General features: G+C 37.6%; 1 protein-coding gene across 4 annotated transcripts in view; it reads right to left on the bottom strand.

The window, feature by feature from the left end:
* The window catches only part of LOC129731596 (discoidin domain-containing receptor 2), a 682,978-nt gene that overhangs the window by 74,928 nt on the left and 582,787 nt on the right, over positions 1-25,263 (bottom strand). For all 4 annotated transcript variants that reach the window (XR_008729043.1, XM_055691707.1, XM_055691706.1 and 1 more), the window contains 2 exons: positions 24,530-24,917; positions 3,563-3,808 (listed from right to left, as the gene is read on the bottom strand). Coding sequence is in view for 3 of the 4 variants with exons in the window: in XM_055691707.1 (XP_055547682.1) it covers positions 3,563-3,808; positions 24,530-24,917 (634 nt within the window). In the remaining variant the exon portion in view is untranslated. The remainder of the gene's footprint in view (positions 1-3,562; positions 3,809-24,529; positions 24,918-25,263) is intronic.

The following is a 25,263-nucleotide window of genomic DNA, read 5'->3' as shown; positions in this document are numbered from 1 at the left end:
TTGGCGATATTGTGCCTGTAATGCTTTTTTTGTTCAAGCAACATTTATTTGACAAGGCACAAGCGTATCGTTGTTGTTGCAGAAGCACCAAGAAATTCTCGTGATGTGTCTAAATCAGAATTAACTCTATTTACTCAAGAACTAAATCCAACATTACATAGCTTATCATAATGAGCGGGTTTGTCTTATTCACCTTGATAAAATCAAATTCATCATATGAATTATACTCTGAACATAATTTCGAAGCTCTTACATAAGTTGGAAATTATCAATAAGTTCCAGCAAAAAATCGTAGCAATCAACAATAACAACGAAGTAAAAGTTTAAAAAGTTTCATGTTTGATTTTTACTCGACAAGTTTTTTTCATTTGCTAACAATTACATTCACTGTATAACGAAGACAGCTAATATACGTGTATAATTTGTTAACGCTCTAGTGCCCAGTGCCGCCTTCAGTATCAAGTATCATCTAACAATGTTCAAATGTAAAAAAAAATCTGAATAAATTTTAGTAAACGGACAAAAAATTCACAAGCATTCGCCGGTTCTTACTCTTCTATTAATTTGTATTTTTAGGAATTTACTCCTTGATTGCCCGCGAATCGTGTACCGCTGCTGCGAGAAACCACCGGCGCCCTGCTCCGTACGGTACTGTTGCTCCTATCAGCATGTTTTCTTTTTAGACATCAGTTTTCATTACGCTCTAACAGCAGGATTAGACATTGTTCATGAAAAAAAGTTGATTCAAACTTTTCCAAAAACCTTTACCTTCGAGACATCAAATTAGTCTAAGTTCATGGGAGCAAACATAAGTTGACCTATTAGGACAGGAAAACTCCGTCATTTTTGTTTTGATGTTGATACAGAGAATATCGCAGGGAATGGTTGGTGTCTGTTGATGTCGTCTGTGCTAGGAATGCTCACATGTGATTGGTTCATTGTTCTCGTAAATTTGTCATTGAGACTGTTTAACGATTTTAGTGCTTAGGGCATCTTCAGCGGTGATCTATTTTTGAAACAACTTTATACTAGATTTACACCAGCGAAACCTGAATAGAACCAGCTAATACAGACCAATTTTTCGTTCTCCGCACCGGTGTTGTATATCTTTTTGTTTTAAACCGCTGACATCTGTCACACTGTCAACAATTCAATACCCCATGCTATCAGTTAATGAAACTTGTTATAATAAAAAGCACTCAATATTTAACAAACGGAAATTTGATAATTTTTACGCACATTAAACGATTACTTTTGCAAGACACTTTATATCGACAAGACTTTATAGATTTAACGGTTTGACCCGAGCGCCAGTGACATTTCTCAGGATGGTTTGGTATAATCGAAAAATTTCTGCTACAAGTAGTGCTTCGGAGGATAGTGAAAAATATTTGATCGCGTACATGTTCATTAGGGTGGGGAATCGTTATATGAAAAAAAAACGAAACTTGATAGCAGAAAGCCAGAACCAAGTTTTTTAACGGAAGTCGATTGGTTTTGTCTTCGCTTGGCGCATTGCATTTCAAATTCATATGGAGATTTGTATGGAAAAACATACTTTTTTGCATTTTCCATTCTAAAGAGCTCAAAATGGTCCAAACCATAGGTTTCATGACTTTAGATGATAGGTTTTTTGATGCCCAACAACTTGGTCAAAGACACTAAAGAGCTGGGGTGTCCCAAAAAAATACTAGAGCTGTTCAAAGTTGATTATGTCGAAATTTATGATGCAAATCATTTTTTCTGCCAACACTGCCAGTGTACCGGCGTCAGTCAGATTTCCATCAGAAATAACCTCTGAAACACGTTGTAGATTCTAGCTACGCCTAGAATATTAACCTACATTTGTTTGCTTGATCCAGTTGTGTGTATAAACTCGTTACGACAGGTTACTTCTGATGGGAATCCTACTGACACCGGTGCATTAGTAATGTTGGCAGAAAACAAGATTTTCTGCATTTAAATCGACATACTGAACTTTGAACAGCTATAGCTCTTTTTAGGGACAACCTAGCTCTCCAGTGTCTTATGCAAAGTTGTTCGTCATCTAAAATACTATACTTTAACATAATGTAGTGCATTATTAGAGCATTATTGAGCTTTCTAGAAAGGTAAATGCAAAAAAGTGGGTTTTTCCATATAAATTTTCATCAATCGACTCCCGGTAAGTTTAGGGTTGTGTGGGGCCCCAAAAGTAATCAAAAAAACTTGGTTCTGGAAAATCGATCACTTTTCCCCACCCTAATGTTGGGTTTTGAGGATATTGAAACAAGTCTGGGGTGGCATTGCGCAGCTCGATTCGAACGATTTTCGCTATTTTCGAGCAGGTCACATACTGCCAATTATGCTTCTAGCTCAAAAGGAGCTGTCATTGTCATTTGTCCTGCGGCTCATCTAACCCGCAAAGTCGAAAAAATACGAAAAACGAAACATAACGCCCCCAGCGATCATTTAGTTTTGTTTGAGTTGCTCGTAACGAAATGCGCAATGTCACCCCAGCATTTTGAACGTTTTCAGTTCAGTGTCCTCAAGGAACATTTTCTGGCCTCTTAAGGTCTCCTCTAGTCCCACTACAGTTAAGGCGATTAACAAATAGCCAACATATTTGTCATCCTGGTAGCTGATGATTGCAAATCAAATAGTTGAACCTACGGTTATGGTCTTTCAGAATTCCCCCTTTTGCTGGTCGGCTTCCTTGAAACCAAAAACGACAAACCTGTTCATATTCTTTTTCAGAAAAGCCACAAAAATGAATAGTGAAATGTCATAAAAAATCTTCGTTTTGTTTATTCCCCAACACGCGCAAAACGCCGGTGCAGCAGTGAATTTGAGTTTGTTCCAAAAAATAGAACAAAACAACGATTTGGACCACCGCTGAAGATGCCCTTAACAATGAAATATTAGTGATAACTATTATAAAATTGTCCAACATTACATTTATCCAGCCTCCCTAACTGAAATTTCGGTACAAAATATCCGTAATCTCGGTAATATTTCATATCGAAATCTCAGTTAGGTTGAACCGAGATTTACAAAACCGAGTACTCAGCGGTGCCGTTCTTGGCAAAAATTACCGAGACCCGGCAATAAATTTTAAGTGTGTAAAACATACTAGAAAGACTTGTGTAATATACTAAGAAGATGAAAAACTGTAACTTGTTTTGTGCTTCTTTTTTAGAGCTAAATGATAATTATATTAGGTATAGTGTAGTATAGTGTGAACAAAACCAATATACATATTACTATATTTACGCAAAGTTGCATTTCACATTCATTACATTTCGCAAACAAATACAGAGGCTCAAACCTATTTTTCACATATTTTCATTCATCATGTTCTCTTAAGTATCCTGTACCTATACGGCGCTGATAAACTGACGGAGATGCAACAAATAAAATGGAGACGCATGGTATACAATGAACTTAGTAACGTCATCATGAAATTATATACTACCTCTGATTTGAATATGATAAAATAGTGTTTGGTAACCTCAAACATATTGGTCAAATAATAATATCTTCAAGAAAACTAACTATTTGTTTGTGATTCAGTGACACCTACCTTAACGAATTATGCTGCACCAGGGAACCAGTTTCGGCCGTGTGCTCCTGCAGGAATTGGTTCAGGTCCGTGCTGTATTTGTAGTCTAAAACGATACAAATCGGCTCGTCCTTCAGGCAGGCACCGATCAGTTTCACAATGTTCTGATCGTTGAGCCGGCTCAGTTGCTTGGCTTTCGCTCGGAACTCCTTCTTCACGTGCTCGGACGCTCCGGGACGTAACGTGGACACTGCAACCAGACTGGAGCTGAAAGGAAAAGGAACCAAGCGGAGGGAAAAGCATTCAGAATGAGTACCGAAAATTGAAAAGTGTAATTTCATGTCACATGTGAACGGGAATGAGCTTTGCTCTGCCACATTCCGCAGGAGCCCTACAAACGGTTCGGTCCCAGCGCGGACTAATTGCTGATACAGATCTCGTCCTAGCGTGTGATGGCGTCGTCTTACTCGAGCCTTTCCAGGGGGAGAGCAGAAAAAGGTCTCTCGAAATATAACCCAAACTACTCCGAAATTCAATTCAACGTCTGCTGGAAGGCATCGTGCTTTATCGTGAAGCTTAATTTTCTATTCTGCTCTCAACTATTTTCCGCCCTTCCTTGGTCAAACACAGTACGCTTTAGAATAGTTCTGGTGCTTCCACGTGCAGAATGGTGATGTAAAATGCATGTACTTGTACAATATATTGCTCTTGGTTTCGCAGACCATATCTGGTGTACGTTTCGTCCTGTTCATTCATGCATAACCGGCTTTAGGCTGGAGTAAAGTAGTATGCAGAGGAAGCTTTTTTTTCGAAGAAGTCGGAATTCGAGTTACGTTGTTTCACCAATCCACCAGCTTCAGTCAGTTTAAATTCCGGCATGAGACCCAAAATGATAACTGTTGTAGGGTGGCTATTCGAAGACGAACCCCGAGCGTTGCGGGAAAATGAAGAATTGATGACTCCAGAATATATCTTCACTTGATCGGTGAAGTAAACGATGGTAAAAACTCTCGTTTGCAAAATTTAATGTTACACTGTTTACAGCAGTGTTTGAACCAACCTAAACAAATAAAGGATCAGACTGCAAACAAAGTGAAGTGTGCTGTCCTCTATATATTTTGTCAGACAGTCTGTGTACAAAAGAGTAAAATACAGTCTATATACAAGTAGTAGTTCTGAGCACATTACATTTCAGTGTAGGTACAGTGTAGAGTTTATACTTTACGGTCGTTTTCATTCTGCTTTAAAATATTGTTTTTTTTTGTAATAACAATGGACTTTACAGTCAACTGCATGTAACATGAAACCAAAAATACTAAAACGACCAAAGAGTTTAAAAAAGAAAACAAAAAACGAAAACCGACCATTCAATGACTAAAAGATCGGAAAAATAAAAAAAGGACAGAGAGTAATAACTGTCAACAAAAAAACCCAAAAGATCAAAGTGATTAAAAAACTGAAAAGTAGAAAAAAAAACGAAAAAACCTGAGATTCAAAAGATAGAAGAGACTTGAGAAATCAAAAAGATCAGAATTTTAGGAAATACTAGAAAGAATAAAGCACCAAACATATTTGACAAGACCAAACATATTAAAACAAACACACAGAGAACAACAAATATAAAAATATAAAAACCATTACTGTAAGACTACAAAGACAAAAAAAAAACAAATACCAAAAAGTCTTAGAGGCCTAATACAGAGCGAAAGATCAACATACTAAACAACCCGCAAAGGCCATGAAGCAACGAAATTGAAAAGAAGTGAAGTATTAGAAAACTTACACATTCAAATCAACTACTGAGGAATCGAAAATGCTTGTTCATTGAAACGTGAAACAGCGCAAGTTCTAAAAGTAAATTGCCTACTCAAAATTCAGCACGTTGCCACTGGTCGCAGGCCGTCGTCCATTGGTAGGTCTCTTCTTTGTTCTGCAGTTGGTCACAATTCCGGATCCAGACTCTGCCGAGCGGCAATGTGAAGAGTCGTTTTACGAAGTAAATTTCCAAACTTCTAGCTGCCAAGGCTCCTCTTTTATTCATCGTCCTGCTGCCGGTCTTCATCAGAAGTGTGCATATTCATGCTGAAACTGGCGAGTCGCAGCGCTCTGGTATGACCGTCCTACACTATTACTGATACTTTACTACCACTACAATGCTCCTGCAACGAATCCCGTTGCGTTTGACAGTGAAGGTAGTTCAGGGACTAGCCGAGCAATATTGTGGAGCTGAGCTTGTTTGCATATTGCAAACGCGTGCCACCGTGCGCTCTAGACCGGGCTCGTTGTTGAGCACCAAATGCAAGGAATCATCGTTCCCTTCGGCGCCCTGCACTATGCATTACGGTTCAATTCATTCTGATCGTCCGTCAGCAAGGGAAAAAATACGACCCTTGGCTCTTGCTGAGTCGCATCGAATTCGTCATGAACGCGCCCGGCGAGCGACGGGTTCGAGACAACCGATGGCTTTGACGGGTTGTGAAAGTGCATTTTAAATATTTATTTAATTTACTTTTTGCGAGCTGTATTATAGTCGGTACAACTATCTCAGGGGCACTGAGACAAAAAGGACACCGAACAGAATGACAGATAAAATTGAGCTTATTTGAAATGCTGTTTGCATTTGCGGCGACGAGTGAAAGTGCTTTTTCGAGTTCGAAAGGTTGTTTATATTTATGCGCAGTCATTGTGCTTGTAAAATTTGTCCTGACATGACGCGGGGGTTGGCGGTGATGGGAAATTGAAAGTATGACTGCCACTGAGAGACAGTTTACGTCAAGCTAACAATGGTAAGGAACATTTTGTCGCTGTATTAGTATTACTGTTTTCGATGGAGTGGCTCTTTTGTTGTGAACTTTCGCGCCATCATGCTTGAGTGAGCAAGCTTTACGATTGAGAATAAAGCAGGAGAGGGGTGAAAGTGAATATTCTATGAGAAATAACCACGTATTGTTTGCTGTTCCATTTCAATTATGAAATATATCATTTGGTTAATTACCAATTCTCAATTTAAATAAAAAAGTTTTTTTTGCGAGATTTTAATTCTCAAATCAGACTTGCAACACTTGCGTCAAGATAGCACCACATTGAAATACTTCTAATAACAGGTGATCAATTGACCTACACGTGCCAGGAAGAAAGCGTACTGATGATGATATGAACATTAGCCTTTTATGGAATGTTGTAAGCATTTTAATTTTGCTTTGTGCGCCTCGATCAGAAACAATTTCGCCCAATCCTTAGCAATATTTGCAGTCAGTATACAAACCCAATATTTACTTTTAATTAATTCAAAATGAAAATTCAACCAACAGCAAACTCACCTGTCAGTTTTCTCGAGCCCTCTGCACACCGGTTAGCTTTGGCTTTTCGGAAGCGGACGGGAATCCGAACATTCGATAGGGTAGGACTTCTACTAGTGACGGTTGCGTGGTTTGCTGCTGTAACATCGACGGTTTCACTCGAAAGCTACGCCGGCTTTTCTGTTCGTTGTTTTCATTACAAATTAACGAGTTGCGTAGAATGCGGGTAAAATATCAACAACCTCGTCTTTTCTCGTGAATTCAAGGGATATGGAAAAAGTTTACGAATTAAAATCCCTTGTTTACCATCGCCTTTCTGTATGGAGAGCATATTCCCAGCGATTTCTATCAACATTGCTCTACTCGTGATGATGGCAGAGGTAGTACTTAGTAAAACCGCTCAATATTATACAATTACCTTTAACATTTTATACCGGAAAATGTGATAAGTTATTTTGGTCATGTTTAAAACATAGCTCAACAACATTTGAAAATTTATTTATTCTTATTCATTCAAAAGCCGAAATATTCAACAGGCATGCAGTTATTAGTTGCCAAAAATTTGTGAACAAAACTAGCCTAATCATTCGGAATTGTTTCGATGTTATGAAACCACATCGTATCGTACTTCGACAACGCACGATGGGAGGCTACAGAATTCACTCGGTCTATTGAATCACATCCCAGCTTGTATGATTGATTGAGTTTCAGGATTATAATAAGCATAATCTATGATCGATTTGGAACGAATTTGGTGCTTTGACGAGTGATGTTGTCCCCGAATTTAAAGTGTCTTTAATAAAAATAAATAAATAAAATGGTCCCCGAGTAATATTTCGAAAATATGAACTTTTACGCCGAATTGATTTGTCAACTGCCAAACAGAAACATTTTATTTTGGTAACGTTGTCCTCCAAACTGGGTTATCTCTATATGGGTCATTCCATACGAAGTGACCACGAAAAAGCACAAACTTGGACACGACCATCATGGATTTTGCTCAAAGTTGGGAGAATGTTCAATCTACTGTCTCTTTGGAAAAATCCCAATTTTGGTGTCGATTGGAATACCCCCCGCTCTGTGGGACCCCCCTGTTTTTTGCAAAGTCGCACAATTTTCGTCAAAAATCTCTTTTTCCTTTTTCTTACAATTCATAGACGTAAGATGTCCGAAAAATACTGATGGATGATTTTTAAAGAAAATCAACCAAGGAATCCAGAAAAAATACAAGTTTTGACCGGAAGTGTTGCCAGATAAATTATTTTTGTATTTGAAAACTAAATTTACATTTTTCGGAAAATGCAGCCAATTTTATTTTAAATTTGATAATTTCATCGTGTTCCTTGAAAAATTTCACATAAGAAACAACTATCATTCCGAGGTAATATGAGCCAATCTCGAGATTTAACATTTTAACATTTTAACGAAAAAATTTGTAAATTTCATAATTATTTTATCTTATAACTTATAGACGTAAGACACCCGAAAAATAGTGATAGGTGAATTTTGAGGAAAAAAACCCAAGGAATCCATAAAAAATATTGTTTTTGCCCGGAAGTGTTGCCAGATAGATTATTTTTGTATTTTAAAATTAAATTAGCATTTTTCGGCCAATGCGGCTGATTTTATTTTAAATTTCATGGTTTCATCGTGTTTATCAGAAAATTTTACGTAAGAAGCACCTACCACTCCGTGGTAATATGAGCCAATCTTGAGGTATAACATTTTTACGAAAAATTAATTACGCAATTCCGAACAATTTTCGTAAAAATGCCATATCTCGAGATTGGCTCATATTACCACGGGGTGATAAGTGTTTCTTACGTAAAATTTTCCAAGAAATACGATGCAATCATCAAATTTGAAATAAAATTAGCTGCATTTTGAGTTTTTAAATACAAAAATAATTTATCTGGCAACACTTCCGGTCAAAAATAATATTTTTTCTGGATTCCTTGGTTTATTTTCCTCAAAATTCACCTATCACTATTTTCCGGAAGCCTTACGTCTATAAATTGTAAAAAAAATTAATTACGAAGTTTACAACTTTTTTCGTAAAAATGTTATATCTTGAGATTGGCTCGTATTACCTCGGGATGATAGCTATTTTATGTGAAATTTTCCAAGGAACACGATGGAATTATCAAATTTAAAATAAAATTGGCTGCATTTGCCGAAAAATGTAAATTTAGTTTTCAAATACAAAAATAATTTATCTGGCAACACTTCCGGTCAATACTTATATTTTTTCTGGATTAATTAGTTGATTTTCTTTAAAAATCATTTATCAGTATTTTTCGGACATCTTACGTCTATGATTTGTAAGAAAAAGGAAAAAGAGATTTTGAACAAAAAATGCGTGACTTTGCAATGAACAGGGGAGTCCCACAGTGCGGGGGGTATTCCAATCGACACCAAATTTGGGATTTTTCAAAAGTGACAGTAGATGAACAATTCTCCCAACTTTGAGCAAAATCCGTGATGGTCGTGTCCAAGTTTGTGCTTTTTCGTGGTCAACTCGTATGGAATGACCCATATAGAGATAACCCAGTTTGGAGGACAACCAGGCTTCTGAATACTCCTCTTCGTTGAAATGTGTAAATGTAAAATATTGCTCTTGATACCACTAGGCAGTAAACACGTGTTGCATATGCATGCAACTCCTAGTTTTGCTTGATTTGATACAGCTCTTAAGAAAAAAAGTCAAAGGTAGCCATTTTCACAACCACGAACTTTTATAAACGCAATGCAAAAAAGAGCAATGCGATTCATGGTGCACGGAAAAAAAACGATAGCACATCTCCGATTGAGTAAGCACAGAATTTAGCTACTTAGTTCTCGACGGAATAAAAATTTAAAATCTAATTGTGGTTCCGAACGAATCCTTTACAGATTGAAATTACTCTTGGGTGGTGTAGGATCTCGTTTGCTTTGCCTAAATAATGCAGCTGGCAAAGCTTGGCTACTAGTAAAGATTGATATTATAACGTTTCGCGTTGACGGTCTTAAAAGAGATTTTGAAGGCTGTTCGCATCTATATGTAGTATCAAAATGTGCGTGATGAGCAAACATATTTCCTTCTTTCTTGTTCACTTGTAAAAACTAAACAAATATCAGAAACGCCGTCAACGCGAAATTACAAAACCAGATTACATTGCATCATGGTTAGCACAGTAGCTGGCAGAGCAAAAAATGACACTACACACATGTGAGTAGAGCCTATCCGTCCGATCGACACAAATTGTTATTAGATGTTACTCTGAACGATTCTTCCTATCTCCGTTCAAAAAGAGCAAATATATGATATCGAACCTAGGATTAATACTGCGAAACAGCACAGTAGGACATTGAGCACCAAACAGTTTTCCGCGGCGAACGATTGCGATATTTTCATCAGCTAACTTGATCGCTCTGGCATATTATTTCATCAGGCGAAAATGATAGAAGAGTTGGTGTATTCGAAAGCCTGAGGACAACGTTACCAAAATAAAATGTTTCTGTTTGGCAGTTGGCAAATCAATTCGGCGTAAAAGTTCATATTTTCAAAATATTATTCGGGGACCATTTTATTTATTTATTTTTATTAAAGACACTTTAAATTCGGGGACCAACATCATCACCCCAGGTGCAAATTATTGTAACAACAGTGAAACAATATAAATAAACAATATTTTAAACACATTTGAAGTGAAGTCGCTTTACTCAAAATCACTTTCCAGCATGTGATGCGAGCGTAAATGTTATGTTAATGTCCGATTATTCCATCATTTCTTCTTTTTCACTGCTAAATCATGAGTTACTGGTCAATAGTTTTAAATATTCGCGAGTGCTGAAACTAACACCGTTAATTTAAACAGTTAGCAATTTCAGTAAAATCGATCGAAAAGGTTTAGAATAACAATTGCTTCATTTGTGTTTGTGGTGGTGCAATAGTTGCCATATTATATTCAAATCGACTGGCAGTTAAAACAAAATGCGGCTCAAACAAAAAAAAATTAAAGAAGATAGCTATTCAACCATTTCTGTGAGTTTTGGTATCATTAGCCATTTCAGTTTCGCGACAAAAGCTTCCATCCACTCCAATGCGATCGTTAACCGTGCGCCTCCTTTTACTGTTGAATCGGAGGAGACTAAGTTAATTATTCGACAGCTTTCTAGGGAACGAGCTAAAGAGGAAATTTGTTACATATGATGAGAACACTTTTCCTGAAAATACAAATTAAGGTGACTCAAGTTTTTGATGAAATCCAGTATCAAAGTTTCTTATTTTTGCAGATAGAGCTAAACGATGTTCTACAATGTTATAGCCCTGTCAATTTTGTGTAACTTTGTAAAAGAAAGTTTTTTTTTCTCTCTCTTCCAAATAAACCATATAGATATATTTCACAAAATTTCAAAAAGAATACTACGGGTGCAGCCCTAAAGCTCAATCTGGCATTTTTTTTTTAGATTAAGCTGTTTCCCATTCCTGTGAGTTTTGGTGCCCCTAGTCATTTCAGTTACGCGACAATAGCTTCCACCAACTCCAACGCCAACGTTTATCGTGCTCCTCCTTTCACTGTTGAATCGATGGAGACGCTTAGTAGATCGTTCTATGGAACGAGCTTAGAGGGATATTTAGATATAGAGCTCGGTACTAAAATTTTAGAGAAAAAAAAGTTTTTTTCCATCTTTCAAAACAACCAACTCAGAGTTATCTCTCTAAACACATAAAAGTGCAGCTCTGTCTGTCTGTCAGTTCCATATAGGCTTGGAAACTACTGAACCGATCGACGTGAAATTTTGGATATAGAGGTTTTTGGGGCCGAGATAGGTGACTAAGATAGTTTGAGACCTCTCCCTCTTTTGGAAGGGAGGGGTCTCATACAAATGAAACACAAATTTCTGCATATCTCGAGAACTAAACTAGCAAAACCTCCGTAGCCGCAAGGTTACAGAGTCTGCTTTGGTAAGCGGGTGGTCGTGGGTTCGAATCTTAGTAGAATCAGGCCATTTGGTTGTCGAAGGACTTTAGCATGGGTTCATTTTCAGGCTCCCCACCACGTTACCTTCCTTCAATCTGAATTCTACAGTACCTCTGTTGACTCTTTTTCTAATAAAAATAAGTTCCTATTATAATAAAACTGGAGTGAGTAACGTATGGAAGTTCTCCCCAGGGAATTGTAATTAGGCGATATTGTTAAGATGGACAGAGGCTCGGTATAGTAGAGCAGTAAGCTTGAAACGGAAAGGTATAACCTACACACTAGCACGGATATGAATGATAAGCGTATCACTTACTTCAATAGTGATACTGCCAATAATATGAATTGCTGAGTACTGAAAACACCTGGGCAATATCACAATAGATCTAATCTCTGGTCGCAGTGATGAGTCCAAACGGAAAAAAAACCTAGCAAATGGAACCAAATTTGGCATGTGAATGTTTTTGGGGGTAACAAATATATCCATAATGGTTTGACACACCTCTTATATAAATCAAACTCAAATTTCTATGGTGGTTTGACACTCCTCCGTACTCTGGAAGGGGAGGGAGGTTCCCTATACAAAATGAACAGATATTTTAACCAGGTTTTCCGGAAAACAGCCTAAAATGGTCAAATCTCGACTCCAGACACCATTTTTAAATTTAAGATGGAAACTTTTTGTTTCTAATATGGGTGATTCCGGAACCAGAATGACGCTCAGAGACCTGAAAATGTCTCCAAAAACCCTTTTGAAATCCAAGATGGCAACTGAAGCCACGAATCGACCTCAGACAACACTTCGATTATATGAGAAAAAAAACATTTTGATTTGTAAGATGGCAACTTCCGGTTTCTTAAAAACTGCCGACAATGGCCAATTTCCACCCAATATGATTATATCCGGAACCAGAATGATACACAGGAGCAAAAACCATGTACAGAGAACATTTTGAATTTGAGTATGGCGACTTCCGGTTTCTGGAAAGCAGCCAAAAATGACCAAATAACACCCAATACGGATGTTTCTTAAACCAGAATGACGCTCAGGGGCCAGCAACAGTCTCACAATGGCATTTTCAAATCCAAGATGGCGACTTCCGGTTTCTTAAAACAGCTCAAAGTGACCAAATACTACCCATGAGTATCCCTGGAACCGGAATGATGCATGGAGTTAAAAATTGACCTAAAACACCATTAATTGTAAGATGGCGACTTCTGGGGAGCAGCCCTACCCTGGACACCATTTTAAATTCGAAGATGACCACTTTCAGTTTCAGGAAAACAACCAAAATAACTGTATACCATCCAATACGGGTATGTACAGAATTCAAAGGTCTAGGATGTTGTCATTATGACAAACCAATCATTTCAAACGATTTGTTCTTTGACTTTGAACATGGCCGATTCGTCGTGCATTTGTAGACTATAAGCTAATCGCAAGGAATCAATGAATTTGGAATGTTTTAAATTATTTTATTAAACACAAAAAAAGGGTGGAATGAAGTTTGCCGGGTCAGCTAGTAACTCATAAATCAGAAAGAAGCAATTTTTGCCATTGCGAATTTTGAGTATGGCAACGACATTGTGTAATTTGAAAAGGAACAATCTCTTTCTTCTATCTATTTAGTTTCACGTTTTTTGAAAACACTTATACCGTACTGCATCAAATTTCGAACACTTAAGCTATGATGTAACTTCTTGCACTAATTAATCAACTAAAAATGATTTTACTTGTCGATCATCTAGGTTTAACATGTTGGTTATTCTATTTTTGTCTTAATTAAGTGCTATTTATATAGGTTCAAACATGTTTGGTTTATTAAATTAACGAGAATTCTGAACTCGGATTTGATTTAAATTCCGAACACTTCAATGTAATCACTCAGAGATAGATAGGCAAGCCGTCTCAACACTGACTGTCACTTTTTTCAATGCCTGCTTGTTCCCTGGAAGTGAAGAACTATACATCACTAGGTAAAGGTCATTCCGAGGAACGAAATGGTATGTAATAAACATACTTTTGAATACTCTAGCTATAATAATCTGGTTTTTATTCCAAAGTGTTCGAAGTTTGAGACTGTTCTAAGTTTGAGTTAAAACGGTATAAAAAGACTTTTAGATCAAGTTAACACCTACAATTTAACTTAAGAATGTGTGAAGGTATGTGATTGAAAATTTCCAACACTCTAATTATTTATAACATAAAAAAACCGCTTCATAATATGTAACAGCTTTTCTCTAGAATATTACTATCGAGCTCTAGATCTAAATTTCTTCTTAAACTTGTTCCCTTGTACTTGGCGTCTCCCTCGATTCAACAGTGAAAGGAGACGCACGATTAACGGTCGCGTTGGAGTTGGTGAAAGCTTTCCTCGCGTAACTGAAATGACTAGGGGCACCAATACTCACAGGAATGAGTAAATAACTATGATCTTTCATAGTTTTCTATTTAAAAATAACACTATACCGGTGATTTCGAAGGATAGAAAAAAAATTCTCTACAAAGTTACTCAAAACTGATGGGGCCACAGCATTGTGGAATATCGTTTACTTCTATCAGCAAAGCTAAGAAAGTTTGATACAAGATTTCATGGAAACTTTGTGTCCCCCTAATTTGTGATTACTGCAGGATGTGCGCTCATATGTGCTCATATATCATATGTGACAACTTTGTAGAAGAAAGTTTTTCTCTAAAATATTACTATCGAGCTTTAGATCCAAATTTCTCCTTATGCTAGTTCCCTAGAAGGCTGTCGAATACGTTGGTCAACAAAAGTGCATTCTAAAAGCTCAAACCGGAAAATATCATTATATCTATTACAATATCTATTCAACCACTCCTGTAGATTTTGGTGTCTCTAGCCAGTTACTTTTTTCAGAGACTTAAATGAGTTTTCTCGTAAATATAACGTTGAAACGACGAACCCGGCGAACAATTATAATTCTTCACTCTTTCCGGTTTGTGCTTTTGTAGTGTACCTTATTTTCATTTTGTCGGCCAGTGTAATTAACCTCGCGTCTCCACCGATGCAACAGTGAAAGGAGGCGCACGGTCAACGTTCACGTTGGAGTGGGTGGGAGCTTCAGTCGCGTAACTGGAATGGCTAGAGGCACCAAAATTCACAGGAATGGCTATAATCTTAAATTTTTTCTCTAGCCTGAGCTCTAGGGCAAAACCTGTGTTGACCAGTGTTATCAATCTTCAATCAAAATCATCAATCATCAATCATCAATCATCAATCATCATTCAATCATCATCAATCATCAATCATCAATCATCAATCATCAATCATCAAACATCAATTTTCAAAATCTAAGAAAAATTTTCTTTCGTAGTGTTGGAGAAACTTAACTCGCAAGTGTGCAAAAAAAGTCATCAAACATCAACTTTCAAAATCTAAGAAAAATTCTCTTTCGTAGTGTTGAAGAAACCTAAGTCGCAGGTGTGCAAAAAAGTACAAGCGTGTCAATGACCTTCTCAGATTTGATATTGAGGAATTGTTCAGCTTAAAGCTGAACCCTTAAAGCTCTCCACATTCCACGTGGAGAGCTTTAAGGGGGTTAAGGGCGAAATATGTGTTAGAGAGTTTTTGAGAAGCAAAGTCAAATTTTCATTGGTTTTAAATAGCCCTAGACATCCTAAGTTATTTTATATCTAAGATTTTTTTATATTATTGGGCATTCCAGAAATCCCATGTTGAAGAAAATCAGTCAAGGAACTACCGAAATCAACTGTGAGACGATGTGTTAGTTTCGCATTAATAAAAACGTTTTGCGGTAAATAGGGTATCAAACATCTTCGGCAGTGGCTTTTATGGCCAGTTTCTGCATAAGACTGCGGCAGAAAACGGCCGAGGAAAACCACTGCCAAAGATGTTCGACACGTTATATTCTGATTTGAATTTTTAAAATTTCATCGATTTCTATGAAAACTTTACATGAAAAACAGGTATATTATAGACCCCATTGTGATCCATAGCACTTTGCCCAGCAACTCCTATCGTGGCTCCAGCTTGGATACGAGTAACCAAGCGAAGATCGTTGTAACCGACCTATGGTGGGACATCGGTCGTATGTTGATCGGAAAGATGTTGATCTTTTCAGAAGAAACCCTTGTTGTGGGAGCAGCTCACGACAGCGTCTGACCAGGATAGAGCGGCTCAATCAAAAAACGTCTTGTTTTGGACGTTATAGCCAAAAAACCTACCGACAGTTGGTAGCGTGACCGTAGTAAGAAAGTCTACCTGAACAATTACACTACGTACCATCAAGGAAATATAACTTGAAACATTGAACACGAGTGGAGCCTCGGTACCTGAAGCTGCCTGTGATAGGCAGAATGCAGGGTCACGTGGAAGGCAATCAACAAGAGGATGTTTTGTGAGGATTAGAGGTCGTTCCTTCAACTGATGCTGTAGTTGTATCAACGTACACGGTCGTACGAAGGTAGACCAGATGACGAGAAGGAATCGTTCTACGCGCAGTTGGAGGCAACAAGTGACAGCCGCTTACCACAAGAAATCGAAATTTTTATCCCAGTGGTTCTGTGGTTAGCGATGTCGGTCGGCCAGCTCTCTCACACACGGTTGTGATGTTGGGTTCGATTCCTGATTAGGTCGAGGATCTTTCCGAGCTGGAAATTTTCTCGACTCAGCACTGAGGCACGGTGTATCATTGTACTTATCATACAACATGCGAAATGTGTCAAAAACAGTAGCGTAGCTACGGGGGTGCGGTTGGTGCGGTCCGCCACAGGCCTACCACTCAAGGGGGCCCCGATGTCTTGCCAACACCGAACCGGTCAACATGCTCATCTGAACTCAACCTCATGTATTTGTGCTCGCCACTCTGCTCTCGTGATCCACACGGACAGAGTAAACATGATACTAGGGTGGGGCTTATTTTCAAAAATGTTTCCGGGACCTGCTTTTCCGGGCAAAAAAACTCCTTGGGGTTTTGTAAGCAACTTGCAAAAAATTGGTTGAATTTCATGAGGGTCTAGAGGTGGCGCAGAGGATCTAAAGGTCATATTTGAAACGAAAGCAATTTTTCAACAAAACATATACCTATATAGGTAAACATTGTGACTTTGTGACCCTTTTGGGCGTAAATTTTGTCCGTTTTGCGTTATATCTAACCGATTTCGAGATATTCGTAATTTCAGTGTACACCCTTGCAATCTCGGGGTGTGCGATTATAAGGAAATGCAGAAAGTGCATGTATAAGTAAACAAGCCCGGTCCTCGAATATATTCTTACAACAGACATCATTGTTCCTCCGTTTGTTGAAAAAAAAAAAAATGCTTTCGTTTCAGGCCCTCTGCACCACCTCTAGACCTTAATGAAATTTAAACATGTCGAATTTTTTTCATGTTGCTCATTGAACCCCAAGGAGGTCTTTTTGCCTGAGTAAACAGGTCCCGCAAACATTTTTAAAAATAAGCTCCACTCTTATATACTGGAGTGTGTTAAGAAGTTAATGGCATTACATAAATTCTTGACCGATAAGTGAGAAGAAATTGAGGAAGGTGATCTAAAGTATGCAGAAGCAAAGTGAACTGAACAAGAAATCGGCCCAGAACCATAAAAACGTGTTCGTCGAAAAAAGAGAATGCCAAGTGAAGCGGAAAGCAAATTGCCACAAGATCTCAATAGATTATTGAACTCGCAGAGGAAAACGGCTTTTTAACACCCGACATTCTTTCGGATTCGTTTAGGTGAAGCAATAGAGCTATGAAATTTTATTCATTGGTATAAATTGTTCGATTAGGTACCAAATGTAAAATTCGCTCTCAGAATTTTTTTTACGATGGTATTGCAGCTTGCGAGAAAAGTTTCTCTAAGTTAAAGTTGATCAAGAACTATTTGAGGTCAACGATGAGTAACTTGAGATTAACAAACCCTGCCATTTTATCAATCGAACGTGAAATCACTGATTCCATTGATTTTAAATCTGAAATTTTTGATTTTACCGATCAAAAAGCACGGAAAGTGAGTATCTAAATCAACCTAATTTTTGATTTTCGGAAAACGGAATAAACAAGTAGAAATTTTTTTTTTTGTTTGTCTCAATTCCGTTTCTGAAAAAAAAAAAACTGCGCAGTCATTTTCATGGGGGCCCCCATTTTTGTTACCGCACCAGGTCCACCAAACCGTGGCTACGCTACTGGTCAAAAACAATATCGATATCTAGCTGATCGAGACCGCTATTAGCCCCACAAGCTAGCGTGCGATATTGTATATCGAACACCATGCTTTGGAGGGAAGTGATGTATAGACCGGCGATAGGGCCTCACAGCTTATATATACTGACACAAACGGCAACGGTATCTTCTCCCTGCAAAGATGTCCACAAAGCTATCTAAAGTTTTCTCAAACATCCGCAAAACATCCACAAAGTTAACCATCTAAAAAACATTTACTAGACCGGTAGTCCTTCACGGCCACGAAACATGGACCTTGCTCGTAGAGGACCAGCGCGCCCTTGGGGATTTCGAACGGAAGGTGCTGCGTACGATTTAAGGTGGGGTGCAGATGAAAGATAGGATATGGAGACGACGAATGCACCACGAGTTGAATCAGTTGATGGAGAACCCACCATAGCCCATACGGCTAAAATCGGAAGTCTATAATGGGCTGGGAATCTCGTAAGAATGGCGGACCTAAGCCCAATTTATAATGATTCTGGATAACGACCCAATAGGCGCGCAACGTGCACGATGGATCGACAAGTGGGAGGAGATCTCTGCAGCCAACGCAGTCTGCAAGAGTGACAACGAGAAGCCATGGATCGAGTACAATGACATTGGCTTTTAGATACAGCAAAGACCGCACAGGCCTTCGTCGAACTGGTAAGGTGAGTTCTCTCAAACATCCACAATATTATCCACGGTTTTTCACACCACAACCCATAAGCTGCCGAGAACTACGCGGGTCTTGACGAGGCATAATCTTCCACGGAGAATCTATGTGGCTTGACTTTCGACGATGGAAGGGGCAGGCAGGTATCCTCTATCCGAAAAAATAACTGGTTTGACGGGGAATGCCAGCAAGCGATGGAGAGAACAAAAGAGCTTGGAAAATTACCTAAGCATCGTCACAAGAGAAAACGTGGCCAAATATTCACGAGCGCGAAATGAGTCGACTACGGTTATATTGTCCCAGTTCTCGATAACAATGAGATCAAACGAGAAATTGGGGCGCTAAAGAACAATAGAGCCGTCGTCAAGGATAGATTACCGGCAAAGCTCTATAAACACGATTGGTACTTATAACAGCAATCCACTGTCTAGTTTCTAAGATTTGGAAGGAAGAGACTACCGAAGAAATGGATGACAGGAGTTGTATGTCCCATCTATGAAAAGGGCGATGAGGTACAATGCACCAACTACCGTGCCATAACATTGATCAACGTCGCCCACAAAGTTCTCTTCCAGATTTTGCGTAGTCTATCTTCATTAGCAAACGAATTTGTAGAGCAGTAGGAAGCACGTACGATGCCTAAGGGGATAGACTACTCTGCACATCATCAACATTACTCTTGAGGATGCTAAGCTGTTGTCAACATTATTACTAGAAACCTTGCCAGTACGGAGGCAATCTACACCAGACTGAGAACGGAGACTAGAGGAATTGGAATCGAAATCAATGCGTTGAAAATCAGGTTTATGACAGGGAGAAGCTCGAATGAAATCATTATTTTGCCTTCAAAGACGGTCATTTTGGACGCCGATGAGCTCGGTATGGTGGATGAGTTCAAATACTTAGGATCCCTGTTAACCATCGTCAATAGCAAAAGTAAGGAGATCCAACAACGCATTCTGGCTAGAAATCAAGGGCAAAGCATCATCGCAGGACGCTTAGATCCAGTAACATATGCCACACGAAACTGACGATGTACAAAACTATAATGAGATCGGTAATTCTCTATGGACTTGAAACCATGACACTGCTTACGGAGGACATAGGCGCACTGGTCAACGCCAATATTTGGAAGAGTACAAATAGAGAGCGGGGAGTGACGCAGGCGGATGAATCACCAGCTGCAGGCACTACCTAAAGAGATTTTCATTGTGCATCTAACGAAGCTTCGGAGACTTGATGGACTGGACATGTCGCGAGGATGCCGGATGACAGTGTGGTAAAATTAGTTCTCTTTAAGGACCCCATTTAAACCTGGAGGAGAGGGACCCAACGAACAGGATAGCTTGATCAGGTTGAAACGGGTCTGCGAGTGTCGAGACACGGAATGGGAGACGAGAGTAAACCAGGACCCTGTAGAGTGAAGGAGTTCTTGATACGGCACCAACCAACACGGCTCTTAAGTTGGTAATGATGATTCAATTTAAGGGGAATTCAAAAAATATATATCTTTTGACCAGAAGTTTGGATTTGGTTATTCATTAAACATTTTTTTATTTATTTGAAATTTTCAAGTTCTAGGTAAGTTAAGTTTTTTTAGTGATAAGATTTTGGGAAAACAATTACTCTTAGGTTTAAGAATCTAATAGAAAATGTCATCAATAAAAACCCTTTCTTTGTGATGTAAACATTACAAGTTAGACATCATAAATTGGAACATAAAAATTCTAAATTATTGATAAAATTTTTTTTTGATATCCAAGCGATTGGTAACACTTTCGGTCAAAACTTATATATTTCTTTTGCTTGTTTTTCGAATTGAATCATCTATAATGTTTATGAGCAAAACAGAGATATTTGCAAAATGAGAAGAAAAATCAGAAGCAAATCAAAGTATATTTTTCGTAACTCGAATTTTGCTCATAATACATAAAATTTGCTCAGAAGCACACGATGCAAATATCAAATTTGGAATTAAAATATGCTCATTTGCCGAAAAACGTAATTTGATTTTCCAAATGATAACCAGAAATATCTGTTAACACTACTTCCTGTGATTTTTTTTTTTGGATTCCTTGACTAAGTAACTTCAAAATGCAATTTTTGGAATATCCATTGATGGAAATATCCGGAGATATGAAAAAAAAAACTTGAAAGAAGATTGTCTAAAACCAGAAAATTTTTTACCTTTTTTCCTTAAATTTCTGTAACTCGAGTTTTTCTAAGAACCCTTTCGTGGTGATAGGTGTTTTTCATTCATAATTTACTCAGGAACACGATGAAAGTGTCAAAATTGAAATTAGAATGTACTCATCTGCCGATGAACGTAATAAATTTTTCAAACGCAAAAGGGTCACGGTTGTTATTTAAAATAGATATTGTTGTCGGATTCTTAGACTAGTTTTCTTGTGACCTTCTATTGTAACCTTATAAAAATTCTTTAAACTTCAAGCAATATCTGAGAAGGTGGTTGCACACTTGAGATTGATTGGTATTGGAGTATGATTGGGTTACAAATATAATTTTTAAGATGAAATGAACAGTCAGTAATTTTGTAAATTTAAAAAAAATATTTTTTTTGATAAGTTATTGATTGCTTATTCCACGTTGAAGCAATCCATTTGTTATGCTAATTTTGCTAACGTAAAAACTATGAAAGTTTTGTATTAGAGGTATTAAACAAAAGTTTGTTTATGTAAGCGATGAGATTGATAATTAAATTCTATAGTTAAAACTATTCTCAAAGCCACGATTAAGGGGTTTCGTTTTCCAAAAAAAAAAAAAAAAAATATTGCACTATTAGAGTACAACTTTTTGAGAACATTTTTCCAGATTCACCAAGAGATTTGAGCGATAGGAAGAATTCGAAGCACGCTTCGTTACGACCCTATAAGGGAAACTTGAAACTTTATCCTATAATTTATCTCGATTTGGTGTTTTACATAAAATATGGAGATTACGATTGCCGATTCCATATTATTTTAAAAGTTCGTTATTAACGATGTGAGTCCTTGAACGCTCACTTTGTAATGCACAAAATTTAGCTTTTCCAAAAATAAATATTAATGACATTTTTAGTACCCAAAACATGGATTTTGCGCGAGACACGTTTCTGTTTGCAGGAGAAACGAAATACTCATAAAATAAATGACATTTTATAGGTTTTCTAATTTCAGTTGACCTGCTGAGCCTCCATTGTATGCACCGCAAGCCTCTTCAGCAAAAATGTGTCTTGGGGAACGGCCATATTTGTTATTTTTCATAAGCAAATGCTTTTCTTGCTATAGAAATATTATACTACACAGTACCAAAAAATGAAATTTACAACTAATACAGATGAAAGCACATAACGGTTTATAGCACATAAAGTGAATAACATATACAATTTCACACCGTTAATAATGCACAATACAGAATCGTTTAAAACCATGTAAATTTGTACGTTAATTGATATAAACTTAAAGCTTCGAATATAAATATGTATGCAAATTCATTTACTTCGCATGTGAATATAATACCACACGGAATACTACATGGTTTCCAATGCTCCATTTATGTGCATTTGAAGTAATGTAATTTTTTTTTACTGTGTATTAGAAAATTATAACTTCAATGTGATATGTAATAATCCTTGTTTTTCTCGAGTAAAAAGGTATATAACCCCTTGAATGTTATGTCGAAATAATTCATGTTTCCATTGGCCCTAGTACAGTACAAAGGATTAATATTGGAGCGCACAGTGGTCCAATAAGGCAAAAAGTGGAACTTAATTCCATAGCGCCTTTCAACTTCATCCTAGCTTAATAGTGTCTTCGGAGCAATTGTTTGTATGAATGACCCGCATAATTGCAAATTAACAAAAAATATGAAAAGTTTACTATACTAAATATTAAAAAATTAACTTTTTTGTGTTAAGAGGTAGAAGAATATAGTTCGTTCAGCAAAGTAGTAGAAAATTCAAAAATATGAAACTTTGTTGAACAAATGAAAATCCTATCTCTTTTCGGTACAAAGTTATAAAGTACACTACATGGAACTTATTTAAAAGTTAGTTTTTTGTACTTAACTTTTGTTAGTTGCATTCTACACGAAAGTATTGCTCGGAGGAATTGTTACGACACATAAAACTCACATTTTTGCCGAAGACCGTATATCTTCAGAACTTTTCCTTACAAAGTTATATCATATTTTAGCTTATTTTTTCGATAACTTCAAGAACGTATAGGTTAAAAAAGGGCAAGTGGAATCATGATGTCATTACTTTTCCTTAAAGTTAAGCTGAAGTACTATAAACTTCTTTAGGTTCCATTTGTCCCAATCCACCCATTACAGTTACAGAGTATTTCATGTAAAAGTTACTTAAAAGTTAGTTTTTTGTATTTAACTTTTGTTAGTTACATTTTACAAGAAAATGTTGTTCTAAAGAAGCATTTGAGCATACAAAACACACGTTTTTGTTGAAGGCCACACATCTCCAGAACTTTTCCTTACAAAGTTATAGCGCATTCCAGCATATTTTTTCGGTAACTTCAACAACGTATAGAATAAATATTAGGTGGATTGGGACGGATGTAACTTATATTAGTTTTGAGCATTTGAGCTAAACTTTGAGAAAAAGAATTGACATCATGATTCCACTTGCCCCTTTTTCCTTTATACGTTCTTAAAGTTATCGAAAAAATATGCTGAAATGTACTATATCTTTGTAAGGATAAGTCCTGGAGATGTGTGACCTTCAACAAAAACGTGTGTTTTGTATGCCCAAATGCTTCTTTAGAACAACGTTTTCTTGTAAAATGTAACTAACAAAAGTTAAATACAAAAAACTAACTTTTAAGTAACTTTTACATGAAATACTCTGTAACTCTGTTCCCAATGAAGATAGAAATTTTTTTGTTCAACAAAGTTTCATATTTTTGTATGTTCTAAAAATTTGCCGAATAAACCATTCCTCTATCTCTTAACACAAAAAAGTTAGTATATTTAATATATGAAAACCTACTGTAACATATGCTTGCCGTACTCTAAAATGAGTGGATTGGGACAAATGGAACCTAAAGGAGTTTATAGTACTTCAGCCTAACTGCAAGGAAAAATATTGACATCATGATTCCACTTGCCCCTTTTTAACCTATACGTTCTTGAAGTTATCGAAAAAATAAGCTAAAACATGATGTAACTTTGTAAGGAAAAGTCCTGGAGATATATGGTCTTCGGCAAAAATATGTGTTTTGTGTGTCCTAATAATTCCTCCGAACTACACTTTCGTGTAAAATGCAACTAACAAAAGTTAAGTACAAAAAACTAACTTTTAAATAAGTTCCATGTAGTGTATTTTATAACTATGTACCGAAAAGAGATAGGAATTTCATTTGTTCAACAAAGTTTCATATTTTTGAATTTTCTACAACTTTGCTGAATAAAATATTCTTCTATCTCTTAACACAAAAAAGTTAATTTTTTTAGTTTTAGTATAGTAAACTTTTCATATTTCTTGACAATTTGCAATTATGCGAGTCATTCATACAAACAATTGCTCTGAAGATACTATTAAGCTAGGATGAAGTTGAAAGGCGCTATGGAATTAAGTTCCACTTTTTGCCTCATTGGACCACTGTGGAGCGGTGCTGCAAATGGACCTCCAACGTAACAGAAATTCCGAACATTTTATGATGAGCTCGACGAGATTAGTTCGCTGCCACGTCGTCAGCGGTCGGCCGGCTGTTTTCTCTTTCGCTGGCCAGCACTTCTACCGACCGTTAGCTTGGTTAGTGGAAAATATACTACCCTGCTGTGCGGCCCGCACCCTACCGGACCTTATGGTACTCTGATCAGTTTCGTCGTTCGGACAATTGCACTTACCTGTATCCTTTGGTTTCGCAGAGATGAAGCTCGCCAAACACGCCGCAGCCGAGTTTCTCCACTATCACAAGCTTATCCCGGGGATACTCGCTGAGCTGTAAATCATCGTCCGAGACACCGTGATCCAGATCGCTGTAAGCGTTTAGTTGCTGTTGCTGCTGTTGGTGATTGCCGGTACTGGAGGGAGTAGTGGGAGCGGTCGATGATTTGCAGATGGCCGTGGCCGCGTAATACTTCTCCGGCGGTGGGGGCACTGGCGGTGGTTTCGGGAAGATATTGTTCAATGTTGGTGGTGTCAGCCGGACGCTTACGTAGCCGCCGGGAATCTTCGGTATTAGGTCCTGCATATGGGGCACCGCATACTCCTGGCACACGATATCGGGAACATCTGGTGGATAGAAAAGAAGAGCGGAAAGGATATAGAATCGTCCATATTGCTGCTGCCCGCTGCGGCATGCTAGTTCTAGCTCTTTGTGGTCATATTTGAAGAAGGAATGGGCGTAGTCAGCTCGAAAGTTACACTTAAAATCGTTTGTTCGGCAAGTTGCGTGCCCAGGGCGTAAAACACGAAACGGCGTTAGTTTAATCTTTGATATATTTTCCCAGGGTTTGGTGCAGATAAAATATTCTACCCAGTTTTTTCTGTGTTTATTTACTTTCAGATCTAGACACGCTAGTGGTGGATACTGTGTGCCACCGCCTACAAAGTTACTGCTTAACAGTGTTCTATATTG

Source organism: Wyeomyia smithii, chromosome 3 (assembly GCF_029784165.1).
Source record: "Wyeomyia smithii strain HCP4-BCI-WySm-NY-G18 chromosome 3, ASM2978416v1, whole genome shotgun sequence".
Taxonomy (NCBI): domain Eukaryota; kingdom Metazoa; phylum Arthropoda; class Insecta; order Diptera; family Culicidae; genus Wyeomyia; species Wyeomyia smithii.
Note: the sequence above shows the minus strand (reverse complement) of the source record. Positions and strands in the feature narration are given on the sequence as shown.